Source organism: Desmodus rotundus, chromosome 7 (genome assembly GCF_022682495.2).
Source record: "Desmodus rotundus isolate HL8 chromosome 7, HLdesRot8A.1, whole genome shotgun sequence".
NCBI classification, from domain to species: domain Eukaryota; kingdom Metazoa; phylum Chordata; class Mammalia; order Chiroptera; family Phyllostomidae; genus Desmodus; species Desmodus rotundus.
The window spans coordinates 30,169,764-30,189,894 of record NC_071393.1 but is presented as its reverse complement, the minus strand read 5'-3'; the positions used below and the strand labels follow the sequence as shown (position 1 = coordinate 30,189,894).

Sequence of the window (20,131 nt, the reverse complement as noted above, 5' to 3'; positions counted from 1 at the left end):
ACCAACAGTGACAGGAAGGAAACCAGGACTCAAAGCAATGATTTGGATCAAAAGGAAGAAATAATCATCCTACCAGAACAGAATGAAGAAACAAGAATTCAAAAAAATGAGGAGAGGATTAAGAACCTCTGGGACAACTTTAAACGTTCCAATATCCAAATTATAGGAGTGCCAGAAGGAGATGAACAAGAGCAAGAAATTGAAAACTTATTTGAACAAATAATGAAGGAAAACTTCCCTAATCTGGCAAAGGAAGTAGACTTTCAGGAAGTCCAGGAAGCCCAGAGTCCCAAAGAAGTTGGACCCAAAGAGGAACACACCAAGGCACATCATTATTAAGTTACCTAAGATTAAAGATAAAGAGAATCTTAAAAGCAGCAAGAGGAAAGGAGTTACCTACAAAGGATTTCCCATAAGGCTGTCAGCTGATTTCTCAAAAGAAACCTTGCAGGCAAAAAGGGGCTGGAAAGAAGTATTTGAAGCCGTGAAAGGCAAGCACCTACATCCAAGATTATTCTATCCAGCAAAGCTTTCATTTGGAATGGAAGAGCAGATAAAGTGCTTCCCATACAAGGTCAAGTTAAGGGAGTTCATCATCACCCAGCCCTTAGTATATGAAATGTTAAAGGGACTTATCTAAGAAAAGGAAGGTCATAAATATGAACAGTAAAATGACAACAATCTCACAACTATCAACAAATGAACCTAAAAGAAAAGACAAACAACAAAAACAAAAACTAAGCAAACAACTAGAACAGGAACAGAATCATAGAAATGGACATCACATGGAGGGTTTTCAGTGGGGAAGGGGAAGGGAGGAATAAGAGGGAAAAGGTACAGGGAATAAAAAGCATACTTGGTAGGAATAAAATAGACAAGGAGAGGTCAAAAATGGTATAGGAAACACAGAATTCAAAGAACTTATATGTACAACCCATGGACATGAACTAAGGGAGGGAATGCTGGAGGGTTGGGGGGTACAGGGTGGAGAGGGGTAGAAGGGGAAAAAATTGGGAAAGCCACAATAGCATAATCAATAAAATATACTTTTAAAATAAATAATTAATTAATTTTTAAAAAATACAATTATATCACCTCACACCTGCCAGAATGGCTGATTAATAAATCAACAAACAAGTGTTGGCAAGGATGAGGAGAAAGGGGAACTCTCATGCATTGTTGCTAGAACTGTAAATTGGTGTAATCATTATGGAAAACAGTACAAACATTTCTCAAAAAATTAAAATATAACTACTTTTCTCCATAGCAATTCCACTTCAGGATATTCATTCAAATAAACACAAAACACTAATTCAAAAAGATATATATACCCCCATGTTTATTGCAGCATTATTTACTACCCAAGATATGGAAACAACCCTAGTGCCATCACCAGACAAGTGGATAAAGAAGATGTGGTACACATCTACAATGGAATATTAGCCATAAAAAGAATGCAATTGTAACTGTTACAGAACAGACCAGGGGGCGGGGGGTGAACGATATACTATTACCGAATGGACCCACCCTTGTGCTCCGGAGGTCCCCCACCCCGTACTAGGTTTGCCTTGCCTGCTGCCAGGAAAAGACATCTCTCAATGCCAGAGATTGGTAAAAAGGAAAGGGATTATTTATTTAAAGAGCTATACAAACTTAAGAGTAATAACTTAATGTCTTCATTGAGATCCCAAAGTCCTTTAGAATACCCACAAACACACAGTCCTTCCTTCCCCCTCTGCCCAGTCCAGGGTACCATATCTCCGAAAAAGAAATAGAAGTCCTAGGTTCTCTGCCCGAGCTTCATGGTCCCAAAAAGACACCTCATGGCTGCCACACCTGGATTTAAATCCCAGCACCAATCTTCCTCTGCCATACCATTTCCGACTCCTCCCACGATTGGCCACAGCTGCCAGCATTCCCATATACATCCAGCTTTACTGGGCTGCCATACTAAGTCCGGGCAGGTGTGGCCCTGTGGTGTGGAGTCAATCATCTCCAAGCTTTTACACAGGCTCTGTAACCAGGGGGAGTTGCCTCTCAGTTACATCATGGGTGGAAGTCAATCCTATTCCCCTGACTCAAAGCATGGCCACAGCTGTTTAACATATCCATGACACCAGTTAAAGGTTGTAGGTATGTTAAATGACTGTTCTAGAGGTTAGCTGCAAAACTGTTGCTATGCAAACCAACTCTCAATGGCCCTGCTCCATGTGTCCTATCCCCCAGCTCAGACTTGTGGGAATGAGGACATCCTATATAAATTTTTTTAAAAATATTTCCTGGACACTGAGTTCTGGACCCCATTACAAATCCCTATTTGGGGCCCCCCCTTGGCTGCCCCCTGTTACATTACTATTTGCAACAACATGGATGGATCTAGAGGGTATTACACGAAAGGAAATAATTCTATCAGAGAAAGGCAAATACCATATAATTTTACTTATATGTTTAACTAAAGTACAGAATAAATGAACAAACAGAGTTAAAACAGACTTGTAGATACAAAAAACAAATGGATAGTGGCCAGACAGGAGAGGGTCAGGGGATTGGGTGAAAAAATTAAGAAATTAAGAAGTACAAATTGGTAGTTACAAAATAGTCACAGGGATGTAAAGTACAGCACAGGAAATACAGTAAATAATATTGCAATAACTATGTATGGCTCTTGGTGGGTACTAGAATTATAGGAGGGATTACTTTGTAAATTATATAAATGTCTAATCACTATGCTATACACCAAAATTAATGTAAAATAATATTGAATGTCAACTGTATTTGAATAATTTTTAATTTTTCTTACTGGTTTAAGACAATGAAAGGGAGAGAGAGAGAGACATTGACTTGTTGTCTCACCTATTTATTCATTCACTGGTTGATTTTTGTATGTGACCTGACTGGCCATGGAACCTCCATCCTTGATGTATTGGAATGATGTTCTAACCAACTCAGCTGTGTGATCAGGGCTAAATAATTTTTTTTAAATAAATAAATAAATAATGGAGGCCAAAAGATGAAAGAATGACTTCTTTAAAGTGATAGGAGGTTATAACAATATTTAGAGGACAGAGACCCATTTTACTGATGGACAGAATGTAACTAACCTAAGCTAAGATGTAAGTGCCTAGGGAGGGAGAGCACTCTGAGAAGTGTCTTGATCGACTCAGAAAATCTTAAAATATAAAGACAATGTCCATCATTAACATGTTGGAGGAATGGCAGGTGATAGAAAGATTTCCATTTGATCCCCTGTAACTGTAGACAAAAGCTTTTGCCTCTGGAAAGATTCAAGATGAGAAGCTGCAGACATGAGAACAGCTAATGCAACAGAAAACAGAAACAGGAATGTCTTTCTTTTAAGCTCAAAAGTACCAGATACCACATGAGGAGAAAGGCTGAAAACAATGGAATTAACTGAAAGTCTGCATGTTTTAGTAGGATAACTGGTCTCCTCCCCCTAATCCCTGCTTCCATAATTCCAGCAGCCAGCACAAACTCCCTAGGTAGGATTTGAGGAAGTTTTTAAAGAAATTAAATATCCCCTCCAAACAGCTTGAGGATAGTTACAACTAAAAACTCATATACTGTAAAAGTAAATCCACTACCTCATTGCACACACTGACACTCAACCAATAAGTCCAATCTATTCACACAGTTTCAGACAGAATTTTAGTGGCTTGCTCAATAACAAGTGGGGGAAAGGAGCACCAAGATATATCTAGGAAACTCAAAATGGAAAATTAAAACCCACAGCAAAATACAAGAAAAAAGATAAATCTGGAGAGGAAAAAAACATACAGGCAATAGAATTTCAAAATTATATATAATTATATTCATAAGATAGAATACATTTCACCCAAAAATGCAAAACAAAATAAAAAATAATAGGTTGCAATAAAAAAGATGTAGTTAGAGAACAAAAAAACATTCTTTGAAGTTGAAAATATAATACTGAAAAATGTAAATGAAACAGAAGAGTTAGATTATTAATTTATGAAAAATTAAATGGAGACAACTGTACTTGAACAGTTTGAATGAAAAATTCTAGAAATTGATACAGCCATTTTAGAAGATAGTTGGGGCAGTTTATTACAAACTAACCATACTTTTACCATATGGTTCAGCCAGAGTGATCCTATTCACCCAAATGGGTTGAAAACTTATGTTCACACAAAAACCTTCCCATGGATGTTTATGGAACTTAATTGCTAAAACTCGGGGGCAACCCAAATCTCCCTCAGTAGGTGAGTGAATAAATAAACTGTGGTATACCCAGACCATGGAATATCACTCACTGCTAAAAAGAAATGAGCTACCAAGCCAGGAAAAAAAAAACATGGAAAAACCTTAAACGCATGTTGGCAGAGGAAAATCTATAGAGTCAATAAAAAGATCAAGAGTTGCAGGGAGGGAAAAGGAGGAACTGATAAATGAAGCACAGATTTTTAGGGAAATAAAATACTTTGTATGACACCATAATGATGGATACACGTCATTATACATTTCTCCAAAACCAAGGAATGTACACCACCAAAAGGCAACTTTGGGCCAGTGTGATAATGATGTGTCAATATAGGTTCATTAGTTGTAACAAACGCATTACTTTGGTGGGGGATGTGTGTGATGGGGGAGAATATGTGTGAGGGGGGGCAGGAAATATATGAGAAAACTTTGTACATTCCTCTAATTTTACTAAAATAGCTCTTTAAAAAAAGTTCCTACAAATCATAGAATATTTTGTAAAAGTGTCTTTCCAGAAACAGAGAAGTAATTATACCTTTCCAAGATCAATAATGAATAATATTATTAGCATAAAATAGTATTGTATTATAAAAAGTCACAGTTTATTCAATCTAAAATTATGATATCTCTGTATAGCAGATAGAGGAGGGAGAAGAAAATTAGCAAAGAACTTAAAATTCATCTTTTGGGGGGCTCCACCCACAGTGCCCCCCCAGCCCCCCACCAGCCACCACAAATGAGAATAAGTCTACCAAGACTTGATCTGCTTGGGGAGGAGAGGTGGCCGATCTCTCAAAGGAGAAGGGCCAGGAGCCTTTTCCTCAATGGGCTTTTGTTGGGTTCAATTTGCACAGGAATACAGGTAAAGCTCATCAATCATTGTCAGGCAGTAAGGATCAAACAATAGATAACAAACTTGGAACTCTGAGGGCTTATTCTGAGTCAGGGTCAGTTAGCTAAAGTGCTATAAAACTTTGGGAAACAAACTCATTTCAGGCTTGGACCCTTATCATTTAAATTGAGGGTATTAGCAAAACAGGTTCCACAGGATTTTATGCATTCTTTCTTAGGCCTGATCGCTCCAGGGAATCTGCCCTTTCCAGAACAAGGCCTCACCGCCCTCTGTCATTGTTTCAGGCTTAAGTTCAGCAGGGGAAGTAAGGCAGCCAAGAGATAAGGAGACTTCTGGCAGACAGAATGAGGACTCAGGCTATGTCAAAGCCTAGGGGCAAGGGTCCATCACCCTCTTTTTCTATAGCCCCTCAAGTCCTTCCCTGTGGGCCTCTTTGTGACCATGCCTGTCTTAGGTCGTCCCTCCCTTGAGGAATCTTACCCATCATTGGCTAACTGGTCAGGCTCAGGGCCAAGCAGGGTAAAGTAAAGTAGGCAGAGGCAGTGCCCCTTCCAGAGAGATAAGCTTTGTCTCCTTAATGGCTTATGGTCCCAAGGTCTTTGACTCAGCCTTAGCCACAGGGGGTTTACAGCTTCTGAAACCAGGCAGGTCAGTTCCCAACAATCTTTCACAATAGAAATCTTGGAAATAATGTGTAAATTTGATAAATTTTAAAGGATATATGTTTTTATTTAAAAATATGAAAGCAACACTAGAAGACAATGTCAAAACTATTTAAAATAATTCCCTATGAGGAAAAAAAAAAGTGGAAAGAAGGGACAAGTAACCTGTCTTTTTTTAAACAAAACTTCAGTATTCATTCACTTTCACTATGTTTCTTTTTAGAATAAAAAGAAAATTAAAAAAAAAAATAGAAAGAAAGCACGAGAGTAGGAGAAAAATGAGATTAGAGGAAAAAACAGCATAAGTCCCAAACAGGAGAGAATTGAAGCAAAGATGCAAGTGAAGGGGAGAGGACACGCCGCCACAAAGTGTGCCTCTGTGACACATTAGTTATTTTCAATTAAAGTTACTTGAGAAACAGCCTATGCAAGAAAGACAGTCTGAGGCTCCTTAGTTTTCTCTGAAGGCAAGAAATAAATTTCCCATGTTAAAGGTACCCTCCTTGTACTAGGAGGGCAGAAGGCACCCTCATCACCAGAGAACAGAAATTTAGGGCTGACTCAGTAATGAATGGATCAAAAACGATGGTACATTTACACAGTGGAATTCTATATGGCAGAGAGAAAGAAGGAGCTCCTACCCTTTGTGACAGCATGGATGGAACTGGAAAGCATTATGCTAAGTGAAATAAGGCGGGCGGTGAGGGACAAAAACCATATGATCTCACCTTTAATAGGAACCTAATTGACAAAATGAACAAGCAAGCAAAATATAACCAAAGACATTGAAATTGAGAACAGGCTGACAGTGACCAGAGGGGAGAAGGGAGAGGATAATGGGGTGGGGGGGGAGTGTGAAGGGTTTACAGGAACAATTATAAAGGACACATGGGCAATAACAAGGGTGGGGGGTGGAAACAGGAGAAGGAGGTGGGGAGGGCTGGGGTGGTGGAGAGGGCTGGGGGGAAAGGCAGGAAACTGTACTTGAACAACAATTTAAAAATGTTAAAAAAAAAAAAAAGAAATTTAGGGCTGAGAAGGCTGTATAAACAAACCGTGTTACTCACTAATTTAATACTCAAAACTCAAAATCCTTTGTCCTGCCAATTCACAAATTTATTTTTTGTAACTTTTTACAAAACTTCTTTAGTAACTTTTGAGTCTCATAGTTTTATTAATTTTAAATTAATAAAATATTTTAATTAATTCTATACCTATGAAATTATTTTTTCTCCCGTTAATCTGTTTTACATCAATTTAATTATTAGATTAGCCAAAGGAAATCTAAGAAAGAAAGAAAAGGAATTCTCTCCTTTTCTAAGGAAAGAAGGGACAATTTTTTCTCCCGTACACAAGCACTTGCAAGAAGTCTCAGCTCACAGTGAGGAGCACACGGCATAAATGAGGGCTGAGAGTCCTTTCTCAGTGTAGAAACTAGGAAAATCCACTCAGGCATCTGGTTAACTAACATAGTTGAGATAAACAGCAGGGACATTTAACTTTGGTTAAAACAGTGGATGTAAAGGCAGGTTCTGATCCCCAGGAAGAGCAAGAATTCCCACCACCCAAGTTATATATTGCTGCATCACGGCAGCTGACCTTTGTAGCAATGCCCATATTGTAGCCAGGAGAATCGGCAGTCCACAGCAACCTCTGGAAAACACTCGAGGCTGAGTATTAATTCTCCCAAAGGGTGGCCAACACAGGAGAGAAAGAGTTTTACTGCAGTATGTTAACAATGATGATCTTGGCAGGATCTTGCTTGTATTTTTCCTTTTATAGTTACAGATTTCTCTTCATGTATTTATGAGCATGTACTGATATTAAGTAAAATGTTTTAATTTTTCAGAGTCACTGTTTGGGAGCATGAGTCATTGCCTGTCTGGCCTAGGACAAAATGCATCCTAAATTAAACTTGGTTTTTCCCTATAACTTGAGAAAGAGTTGTGAGGTTGTTTCTGAAACATTACATTTTACAGAAACATTGTAGTTCAACGAGTGCTTATAAGAAGAAATTTCATTTATCTGTATCTATATCTGTATCTGTATCTGTATCTACACCTGTATCTATACATGTGTATGCATATTGTGAACAAAAAGTCGATGCCACCAAGAGTCCCCAGTCTGGCGTGCAGGGAAGAGAGAAACTTCATTCAAGTGGAATGGCTCAAGCAGAACAGTTCAAGTGACGCGGTTCAAGGGAAGCATCTCAGCAGCTCAAATGAAACAGCTCAGCAGCTCACCCTGCAGCTCGGTAAGGCAGATCCGGTGAGACAGCCCCACCAGGGGAAACTCCGTTTTGGGTGAAAACTGAAAGTGTGCTCGTCCTAGAGAAGTTCACTTAATAAAGAAAAATTCCCACCCATGGCCCCTGATTGGCAAATAAGGACTTGAAATAAGCACATTTTGATTGTTCAGAAAACTACTATTCTGATTGGTTGTTATTGAGACTCTCTGATTGGTCATTTTAAAAAATAAATACAAAACGGTGAAAAATATGAAGGCAATTTAATAAAACATATCCAGGAAAAAAAACAAAATTATTTCTTGTATGTTGAAAAAAGCCAGGTTATAATAACAAAATTGATGATTAAGAGAGAGGGAGGTGATATTCGTGGGGAGTAAGATTAAGAAATTCAAATTTTAGCATCTTTTATCAGCTGTTTACAAAGACATTAAGGTTTCCCACAACGCACAATGATGGCAGTGCTTACAATGAGATAGAAGACCATGAACCACTGAAAAAGTCTTTACTAAAGTGTCACAAATGATTTCCATGTTTTCAAAATCAATTTAAAAAAACTCCATCATTTTTTTTGCACAGTCTATGGTAGTTGTTTGTTTACTTCTTGAAACTCAGGCAACAAATGGCAGAAAAAAAGAAAGCTTACAAGGTTGTATAAGATGAGTCTTGGAGGAGTTTTATCAGAAACCAAGGAATAGTGATTTGAAAGAGGAACCTGGGAACAGAATGATGCTGCGCCAACAGCCACAATGGCCACGAGCTGCCCTTCTGCTGTGACCGCCCCTGCGGCCCAGGAAAGGGCAGATGTGCGCTCACTTGAAAGGGCCTCAGTGGAACCAGTGTCCTCAGGGGAAAGTCGTGTTTATGTTAGGATAAAAAGTCACAATGTTTTTAGTTAAGAGTTCAATGTTGAAAGAAGTTTTTATTGAAAATTATATGTATTACATATAATATATATGAGAAAACTGGAAGGTCGTGGCAAGCTTGCAACTGTGTGAGATAAGTCAGGAGAATGGAGTGGCTGCTGAACCGCGCCGAGTTCAAGCCAGGCCTTCTCTTTCTGAACAGGGAATAGTCAGGAGTGAGAAACTTCAGGAAAGTTGTTGTACCTGGAACTTTAAAAACTTTTTAAAAATTGATGCTGCCCTGGCTGTTGTGGCTCAGTTGGTTGGAGCATTGTCCGGTAACCGGGGGGGTTGCCGGTTCAGTTCCCGGTCAGGGCATACACCCAGGTTGTGGTTTCATTCCCCAGTCCGGGTGTGTGCAGGAAGGCAACCAGTGGATGCTCCTCTCTTGCATGGATGTTTCTCTTTCTCCCTCTCTCTCTGAAAGCAGTGAAAAACTGTCTTCAGATGAAGATAAACCAAAAAAATTAATGCTGATACAAAAAGGGGTGATACACGGTCTCTAAAACTCCAGAATATTTATCGTTGGAGAATATTTTCCATTATATCAACAACTTAAGAATGATGAAAATTTTCTACTTTTACTTTTCTTATATATTTTTAAAGTACTCTTTTAAGTGGATAGAGCAAAATATCTGAGGAAATTGCCAAGGAGCCCCTAATATGTCTATTTTGCACCTTCTAAAACTTTGTACCATGATTAGGTAGTTCAGGATAAAAATTCTTTTATAACAATACAATCAATTAACTTTTTTAGATCCATATTCCCAAGAGTTATTCCCCTCTAAACCTCTAAGGCAAATAAGCTCATGAAAAAAAACAGTTCATCCTCTTAGGGGAAAAAGAAATTCATACAAGAAAAAAATCTTTATTGTAAAGAGAAACAGAAGGGGTAACTTTAAAAATAATTCAAGTCACTTTGAATTCAGTGATTCCTAGTATTCAAGACCATTTAGCAAAAGCTCCAGTGGAAAGATTACTATTCTAGTAACCACGGTGGAATAAAATACCAAAAACTGTTCTGCATCCCTTTCCCTGGGCCATCACTTGGTGAAGATACCATAAGAAGGATTCTGCATCTGCCACATGTAGATGAGTTAGTTGTATGAAATTCTATATATAAAACAGCCCAGTTACTAAATGATTAAAATTATTCAGAATTAACCGAAAAGAAAAACTAATTAAAAATTCCTGAGAATTGAGAATCAGTGATTTTCCAGGATAAATTTTTTTAATGGGAGTTAGAGAAGACATACTCTAATCTAGATATGACTGAATTATTTCTGAAATTTCTTCAAGTCATTTACCACAACTACTATGTTCTCTACCAGCAAAATGGATTCTAGAATTTATGTTACATTGAACTCATGGGGATGTTGTGAGGCAAGGGGGTTATCTAGATCATAGAGGTGTCTAGAAGCCATTATGATGAAAAAGGTTAATATTTCACCTGTAAGGCCAGTACATGAATGTGTATTTGGAAGTTACAGTATGTTCCATTCAAGATAAGAGCTCTTCCTTCAGCCAGTACTAAAGCAAGATAGTGATTTTCCAACACTGAAGTCCTCCAAGCAGTGGCTGAATGGGGATGTCCTAAGGATGCTAATCAGAGTGACTTTTACTAGGGTTAGGGAGTTCAGTGACTAAGTTAGGTTTATTTTTATCTTTAAGAGATACTTATTTCTGTTAGCTAGAAATAGGAATAGAATGGGCAAAAAACTCAAAACACAATGCTTAGAATTAATTCATTCATGCCTAACCAAAGTTTGAGCCTCTTATTATTTCTGCATATTCAAAATATGTTGGGAGAATATTACATCATCTGTATAATCAGTGAAATGTAAGTATACTTTTTGACACATTTTATTTATTAATATATCACTTTGTTAAATTTATCTTTCTGTGTGTAGTCTCTGATCTGTCAATATTCTTAGTGGAGTCAGACGCCAGCCTGAAGGGATTAGATTCAGTATACATTAACAATATTCCTCAGTTACAAATTAAACTTTTCATAATTTTTTAATTTATTTAAATAATAAATAACTAGCTCTAATTGTTCATCTTCTTAAAGTTCATCTCAATCCTCCTAAATGGAGCCATATTTCTTTTAGTAAAAATCTATTAGATATTGTCACATATATTTTTTAATTTAAGTTCCACAGAAGCTCATTTTGAATGTTATAATTACCTTCATTTCTTAAATAAAGAAGCTATGACTCAGCTGAAGTATTTAATCTAATGTGACAAAGCTAAGAGAGGTAAAATCTCGGGCTGTAACCCAGTTTTCTATCTCAAATTAATCAAATACTTGAATTTTAAGATGTGAAATAGCATTTACCTTTGAACAACCTTATGGAAATAATTATTTTAAAAAACAGACAACAGAATGCCCCAGACAGAAAATTCACGTGAAATTTCATATGCTATTATATTGGTATTGCATTCACAATTTGCCACTGCTATACAGTAACTTACAGAATCATGTGGAAACCTGTTTACTAGGGAATAAAAGAAGTTAGAATCCTTGAGGTGGAGAATGAAGGTGAAGAGCAACTGGTGACAACTGAAACCCTATAAATGTAGAGTCCAACATTGTAATTTTTCAGACAAGAAAACTGAGGTCCAGAACATAAAAGGAAATTTTTTTTTGTAAGCACAGAAGCTTACTCTGGTTAAGGCATGAGCCACCCAGCTTTCAGCGTGATGTACAAGAATTACCTGGGGAGGGGGCAGGCAGGGAAGCATGAAATCTATCTATAAGTGATTTTACATTATCAACCATTCTAGTAAGGTGAATTCTAATATTATAAGACTGAATCTTTTTCTGGATTTTTATATTATGAAATAAATAGTGAGAACAAACAACCTATAGGAAAATAAGAATATTCTAAGGAATTAATAAGACAACTGAACAAAGATGGATGAGTAAGAATTTTTATTTGATCATTACCTCCACAAGTAAGAAATGTTGATGATTTAAATTACAAATACTAAGCAAGTGGCTAATATATCATGGTTTCATCCACAGAACCAGGATAGACCCTTAAAAATGACTGTGTAAAAGCAACACTGGGAGGCGTGCGTGTCTGTTACCTGGATCGTGGTGGTATCGTGGGTGTTTGCATGTGCCCAAACTCGTCAACTTCTACATATGAAATATGTGCAGTTCTTTGCGTATTAACTATACCTTGAAAGGCTGCTTTAAAAAAAACGATTGTATGTACTTGTATTAATTGACATGAAAAGATGATATTTGCAGTAAAAAAAAGAAAAATAAGAAAAGTTACATAGCAATGTTAGCATGATTTTGGATATATGGGATGGAACAAAAGGAGATTTACAGTTGTGAAAATGCAAAACAGAGTTTATTCTTGGGTTACTATTTATAAATCATTGTATTATTCTCCATATGAATAACTATAAACCTACTTCTGCCCCACCCTGAACATGTATATAATTTGAACTTTGAAACAGCCCAGGAATATATTCCACAAAAGCTTGTCACTGTATCTCCAACAGGTTTAATTACAGATTACAATTTTGTTTTTGCAGTTGCATTTTCTCATTCTTTGCACTAAGAAATGTATTTTTGTAGTAGGATAAACTACAAACAAAAAATGAAATAGGAAGGCAACTTTTATCTTGAAAGAAGAATAGGAAGAGAGGTGGAAAAGGAAAATGAGGGGAGCAGTTATGACTCATTTATTAAGAAGGAGCACAGTGAACTCTAGATGGAGAGCACTGAGGTAAGAGTTAAAAGAATAGGTCGTTTTAACTTGAAATGGGGAAATTTGTGCAAAAGAGCCATGTCTCTGGTACTGGGATAAGTGACAAACTGAATGACCTTGATGTACCTTTATAATTTCAATTGATCAAGTAAGTGAGGAAGCTGACTACCCTCTGCTTTACCTTCCCATATATACTTTGTACCTTTCTGACTTTATCACACTGTACTGTCTTTTCAAATAATCAGCAGCCAGATGTGTGACATGTATGTTGTGTGGTAGATCATATGAGAATTAGAACATAGAGGTTTTGGACACAGGATGAAATCTAATAACCAGTATTCATTATTGCCTTTTGATTTGTCTGCTGAAGTGATTAGTAGGAACCATGGCACATTGGTCCTTTCAAACACCCCTGCTCTGTTTCCACAGACCTGTACATTCTGGGAAAAAACCTCAGAAACGGGAAACTCTGGAGTCACCAAATATTGGCAAAAAGGAGTCCATTTATCTCTTACTCATGGCAGGTCTCCAATGTGCACTGCCAAAGCGAAAGCAAATTTGTTATAGAAAAGGCAACAAAGTACTTAAAAGGGTTTCCCTCTTAGGGACTGTAAACTTCAAATAATAGCAAGTTCTAGTTAAAGTATGAGTCAGTACTTAAGCAAATTTTTAGCTGGGGAGATAAAGCTGGACAAGTATAAAAGAAGAGAAACTTCATTAAATGAAAGGTTGTTTTTAAATTCGATCTTATCCTTTCATTTTACAGAACGAGTCATGTGGCAGTGGCACTTGGACTTTCCTGAGGTTGCACAGAAACAACTTCCAGATCAACAACTATATCCCAGGAGTCATTCCCAGTAAAAGGCACCCTCCACAATCCATGCCCAACAGACATTTACTAAACCACCTTCGAGGCCGACTTTCCTTGTCTTGTTCCTGAAGGGAGGCCCTGCCCACACCCACTGTGCAGCACCAGCCATGGGGAACTGGAGCACGGTGGCTGAGTTCACCCTGACGTTCTTCCCAGTGCTGCCGGAGCTTCGGGCCTTCCTCTTCGCGGTTCTCTTGTTCACTTACACATTAACTGCAACAGGCAACATTGTCATCATTTCCCTAATATGGACGGATAATCGCCTGCAAACCCCAATGTACTTCTTCCTCAGCAATCTGTCCTGTCTGGATATTTTATACACCACTGTCATTACCCCAAAGCTGCTAGCCTGCCTCCTAGGAGAGAAGAAAACCATATCTTTTGCTGGCTGCATCACCCAGACATACTTCTATTTTTTCCTGGGGACAGTGGAGTTTATCTTGCTGGCAGTGATGTCCTTTGACCGCTATGTGGCCATCTGCAACCCCCTGCGCTACCCCATCATCATGAACAGCAGGGCCTGCCTCCTGCTGGTTCTGGGCTGCTGGGTGGGGGCCTTTCTGTCAGTGCTGGCACCAACCATCGTTGTGACAAGGCTACCTTATTGTCACAAAGAAATTCATCATTTTTTCTGTGACATTGCCCCTCTCCTGCAAGTGGCCTGTATAGATACGCACCTCATTGAGAAGACAGACTTCCTCCTATCTGCCCTTGTCATCCTGAGCTCCCTGGCCTTCACTACTGGGTCCTACACCTACATCATTTCTACCATCCTGCGCATCCCCTCAGCCCAAGGTCGTCAAAAAGCTTTTTATACCTGCGCTTCTCATGTCACTGTTGTCTCCATTGCCTATGGGAGCAACATCTTTGTATATGTGAGACCCAAACAGAACTATTCACTGGAGTTTGACAAGGTAGCTGCTGTCCTCATTACAATAGTGACCCCTCTTCTGAATCCTTTCATTTATAGCTTGAGAAATGACAAGGTGAAAGAAGTGTTGAGAGAGGCAATGGATAGAATCATGTTCTTGATACTAAGGAAAACACATTAGCATTTAGCACACCATATCGCATAACATTCCTATGTTCAACACTTATTCTGCATGAATATAGTGTCATGCTGATACATTAGAAACCCAAGACTGTGTCAACAGGACAAGCCATGACCATACCAAACTGAAAGAAAATTCTGCCTATGTCTAGAAAAAATGTAATCCACAAACTATCTTGTATATCCAAACCATAAAAACATGAAAATTTACCTAGTGGAAATTCAGAGACCTACAAATCTAGTCTTGGCTAAATCAGTTTATTTTCCAGGTGAGTTAGACCATATCACAATTTATCTGAGCCTCAATGTCTCCATCTCTAAATGAAATAATAGCAAAGGATTGTTATTTGTAAAGAGACATGTAAAATTAAAGAATTTTCTGCCCTGGCCAGGTGACTCAGGTGGTTGGAATGTTATCCTGTACACCAGAAAGTTTGCAGATTTGATTCCCAATCAGGGCACATACCTCGTTTGCAGGTTCCATACCCAGTCAGGGCACAGATGAGAGGCAACTGATCAATGTTTCTCTGTCACATCGATGTTTCTCTTTCTCTGTCTCTCTCCTTTGCTATCTCGCTCTCCCCACCTTCTTTCTCTTTAAAATCAATGAACATATCCTCACGTGAGGATAAAAAGTATTTTAACTTTTTGTTAGGCACTCTTGAGTATTTCAAGAGAATCAATTTCACACCAATTAGCCAGATCGAGGAAATATGATGTGTGGAGGAAGGGTTGCAGAAGTAAGTCTAAAGGTGACATCAAGCCTCCAGCTATAAACCTGAGTGAGTGGTTCAAATACGCAATGAGAAAGGAACAGAAGGGCAGGTTAGTGGCAGACTTTATTGAATTAGAAGTTCCTGTGGAACATTCAATTATAAGTTGTCAGCTGAATCATTATTTGAAGCTTAGAAAAGAGACATAGCTAGAAACATAGTTTAATGAATCATAAAATATATTAATGATAATTACAGTCATAGAAGTGGCTGAGATCACCAGGAGGATAACAGAAGGAGACAACCCACAAATTAGAACAAGGATGGGTAACCAAAGGAAAGAAAAACCAGGAGAGTGTGGTGTCAGGAAATGAGGTGAAAGACAAAGGGGGAAACGTTTCAAGTAACATAATGAAGAAGTAAAAGTATCACCCTGGCTGGTGTGGCTCAGCTGGTTGGAGCGGCCTCCTGTAAACCAAAAGTTCACAGTCAAGATGCATACGAGAGGCAACCAATTGGTGCTTCTCTCTCACATTGATGCTTCTCTCCCTCTTTCCCTCCCTTCCTCTCTCTCTAAAATCAATAAGCATGTCCTAGGGTGAGGATAAAAAAAAAAAAAAAAGGAGTAAAAGTATTTGTTGCATTTGGTAGCAGCAGGTCATGAATGACTAATTTGGGGGGTAAAAGCCAAAATAATGAAGGTAGAATAGTGTATACATATAAAGACATGAAGCATATAAATATAAGGGACACTTTCAAGAAGGTTGGCTAAGAATAAAAGCAGCATTGCAATATGAAAAAAACCCCAAAAACCCATGGATTAAAAACTGGTATTTTTCTAACAAGAGGTATGTTTGCTTTTTTTAAATATTGATTGGAGGAGTAGAGTAGTGAAGACAGGCTGGGGTCACAGGACAGCAGGAATGACCGATAGGATGGGCTTTACCTGATATGGCCCAAGGTGAGGACATCAAGAACATTGGCAGGAGAGTTGGTGGCAGAAGTTTTTATCACTGACTGATAAACAGAGATGGATGAATCCAGGTGTGAAACCATATCAGGTAACAGCGAGGTGAAAATTGTCACAATCCCCTTTGATGCATGGCCCAAAGTGAATCTTAAGAAGAGGCTTGGCACCTGACTGATGCGGATGCCAGCCCTCAGTGGATCCGTCTGTTGTGGCTGCAATGGACAAATTCACACCGACTACCAAGCCCTGTGGAGGAAAAGGGACAGCAAGGCCACTCTCTCAAGAGAGTGCCTCGACCCTTGCCTGGACAGGCTTTTATTGCTTTTCTGGGCACATTACATTGAGGATGATCCTCATTTACTATGCACAGGTTCGCTGTAGGTGGTTCCAGAAAACAAAGGAGAGGGCGTTGCTACTTACATAAAAGAGGAAGGATATTTGTAAATGTAAAGAGAAAAGTGGTTAAGCTGGTTACACTCATCCTTGGAAGGTTTAGCATAGATTTTAGGAAGTTATTTTAAAGATATGCAGTAAACATTTGCTGCCTCAATTCAGGGTGAGGGAGTTTTAGCAAAAAGCAAGTTGCAAAGCGGCTTAGGTACAATGCAGGCCTGATTCCCCATGGGAGAACCTATCCATGGATGTGGGTCCTGTGTGCTGGACCTCACTCCCCACTGGCCTTTCTGAGTGGGAGCTGGGCCCACGCCACGCAGAACGGTCTCCTTATTTCCTCCCTGGTTTTTAGTTAGGACTGCTATGGATCCCACAAAGCTTGCTACTTGCTGGTCTCTCACACAACCCTGAGGAAATAATTTGCAAATGCATCAAAGTACACAGAACATTATTATAATCAGTAAGCCACCAGTGGCTCCAAAGACCCCCATTCTCAGATTAAGGCCAACATTCATTGTCAGGCAGTAATGATCAAACAATAGATAACATTCAAAGAACTATGAGGGCTTATTTAGAGTCAGGGCCAGATGGCTAAAGGGCTATAAAACTTTGGGGAAACAAGTTCATTTCAGGCTTGGACCCTTATCATTTAAATTGAGGGTATTAGCAAAGGAGGTTTCACAGGATTTTATGCATTCTTTCTTAGGCCTGATCTCCCTGGGGAACCTGCCCTTTCCAGCACAGGGCCACACCCACCTCCAGCATTGTTTCAGGCTTTAGTCAGGGAGGGGAAGTAAGATAGCCAAGAGATTAGGAGCCTCCTTGCAGACAGAACTCTGAGTCCTTGAGGACTCAGGCTATGTCAAAGCCGAGGGGCAAGGGTCCATCACCCCCTTTTTCTATATCCCCCCAAGCCCTTCCCTGAGGGCCCCTTCACGACCATGCCTGTCTTAGGTCGTCCCTCCTCTGAGGAATCTTACCCATCATTGGCTAACCAGTCATCTGCCCGGGACTAGGTAGGGCAAAGTGAAAGGGGGCAAAGGCAATGCCCCTACCAGGAAGATAAGCTTTGTCTCCTAAATGGTTTATGGTACCACGGTCTTTTGCCTTCGCCACAGGGGATTATAGTATCTGAGACCAGGCTGGGCAGTTCCCAACATCAATCTCCCCTTTTTTGTTTGTGAGCGCAATTGTAGTTGTTAAGCCTGTGAAACCTACTATTTGCTGTTCCCGAATGCAATCTTGAGCAAACAACTTCCATATACATGTTAAACACAAATAAGGATTAAGACAAGGAGGCACCCAATGGCCGCCATGACCCAAACTCGTAAATTCAGTCCATTGAGCCAGTTTTTAGGGTTTGGCCATTGCAGACTATTGTGGAGGGTCTGGAACACTTTTTGTTTGATAAGACCTTTGCTTGAGCATTAAGAGCCTTGACGTCCCCCCATGTGGTGGGGACACATCTAAAGGGAACATTATGGGGCATCGAGGGGTTGTTGCCCTCCACAGCGGGCACCTGAGCCTCAGCTCCTGTCATTGGGGTAGGCCCCATCCTCCTCCTCCATTGATGGACCCAGACCTGAGAGTTATGCTGTGGGTGTCCTTGTTCCTTCTGGTTGTTCAGGGTCAGCTGGGCCGTCTGGTCTGGAAGTTGATCGGTTCTCGCCTCCAGGTAGTGGAGCTTGGTGTCTATTCTGCTAATGATAAGGCTTTATTCTTTTGGCTGGTAGCCAGACAGGACCTGTAGGAATGGAAACACACGCATACCCTCCTCCCCACGTTAAGAGATCTACAGGACCCTGCCAAGGACCATCTCCCTGCAGATCTCTATATGAATGCTGAGGGTAAGGTGGTTTTGACTCTTTTGTCTGAAAATGTTTTACAATTGGAGTACAGAGTGATTCATCACAATTTAGAAAATTATAGGTAAACATGGCTAACACAGTCAAATTTGGGGGGGAGGACTCATGACCTAACTTCAGGTAAAAAAAGATCAAAGAAAAGTATAAATATAATTTTAACAATGTCTGTGTAGTAGAGCAAATGAACTAAGTCCATCATCAAGTAATATAATATGTAATGTATACAGGTCAATAGAAATTAATCATTTATTCATCTATTTCCCCAATATTGCTTGAGTGCCTACAATGTACTACTGAACAGAAGAGACAAAATCTGTACCTCCAGTGGGTTTAAATTATAGTGGGGAGATGTGCAATAAGTAAAATTTAGAGAGAAATTGTATGAAAAGTTACACAGTGACAAATGTTATAGAGAAAAATAAAGCAGGAAGGGAAATAGGGTGTAAGGGGGTTTGATTTTAAGTAAGGCAGTGAAGAAAGCCTTCTCTTTACCTTTGAGTAAAGATTGGAAGGAGATGAGAGTGTAAGCCCTGTGGATATCTGGGAGACGGTTACACTGAGGTAGAACCAAGCCCCCAAGCTGTGGCGAGAGTGAGGGAAGCAAGCTCTTGAACTGCAGCCACCAGCCACTGAGTCAGAATCGTCTGAGAACCTCCCCTTCCAGATTGCCAGGCCAGTGCCAGCACCAGGATGGGGAACCAAGATCATCAGCACGCAGTACTTGACCTGAAAACCAAGTAGCTACAAGGCCACACCAATCCCATGTTGCTAAGGAACTGACTGTTAAACACAGCCACGTATAAAGAATAAATATTGATTACATGTAAGAAAATTTATTCTTAAGTAAAACCATACATGATTAATCCATAATGTTATTTTGATCTCTTTGGATGAATTCTTTTCATAACAAGTTTGAAGTTAAAGACTAATTTATATATATTTTTTAATCCTCACCCAAGGATATGTTTATTGATTTTAGAGAGAGAGGAAGTGGGGAGAAGAGAGAGAAACACAGATGAGAGAGAGAGAGAAACATCAGTATGAGAGAGACATATCCATCAGTTGCCTCCTGTACGTTCCCTGACCAGGGATCAAACCCACAACCTAGCTGTGTGCCCTGACCAGGAATTGAACCTGCACCCTTTTGGTGTGCAGGATGACGCTCCAACCAACTGAGCCCCCCAACCAGGGCTAATTTATGTATTTTTAAAAGAAACATCTGAAATAGAAACAAACCAAATGATTTGCTTAAAAATTACTTGCTTAGTACACTAATTCTCAAAATCTGGTTCCCAAACCAGCAGCACATAAGAACATGTCAAAAATGAAAATTCCCAGGCACCACCCCAGGGCAACTGTATCTGAAACTCCAGAGGAAAAGAAGCCCAGTTGTCTGTGTGTTAACAAGCTTTCCAGATGAGCCCGAAGCAAGCAAATGTTTGAGCGCCAAGGGTTCAGTGAGAGCCAGGCGCGCTCTCCCTAGGACTTGTGCACCATCGCTCCTGCTCAAGGAGAGCCTTGGTTAAGTACTGTCAGGAGTTTGTTTTTATACGTACTTGATACCTGATTTTTTTTAAAGCATGTAACACGGAGTATTATTAATATTATGGTTATCATTCTTATCATAGCTACTTAA

General features: G+C 39.4%; 1 protein-coding gene across 1 annotated transcript; it reads left to right on the top strand.

Annotated features, from left to right (window-relative positions):
• Nucleotides 1-13,610: 13,610 nt before the first annotated feature.
• On the top strand, nucleotides 13,611-14,555 carry LOC112301713 (olfactory receptor 6M1). The gene has a single exon (XM_024557191.2). The coding sequence runs from the start codon at nucleotides 13,611-13,613 to the stop codon at nucleotides 14,553-14,555; it is 945 nt and encodes a 314-aa protein (XP_024412959.2).
• The last annotated feature ends 5,576 nt before the right edge of the window (nucleotides 14,556-20,131 follow it).

Bases quoted from the DNA above. Each gene is read 5' to 3' on its own strand.
- LOC112301713 (XM_024557191.2), top strand. From the start codon at position 13,611: ATGGGGAACTGGAGCACGGTGGCTGAGTTCACCCTGACGTTCTTCCCA.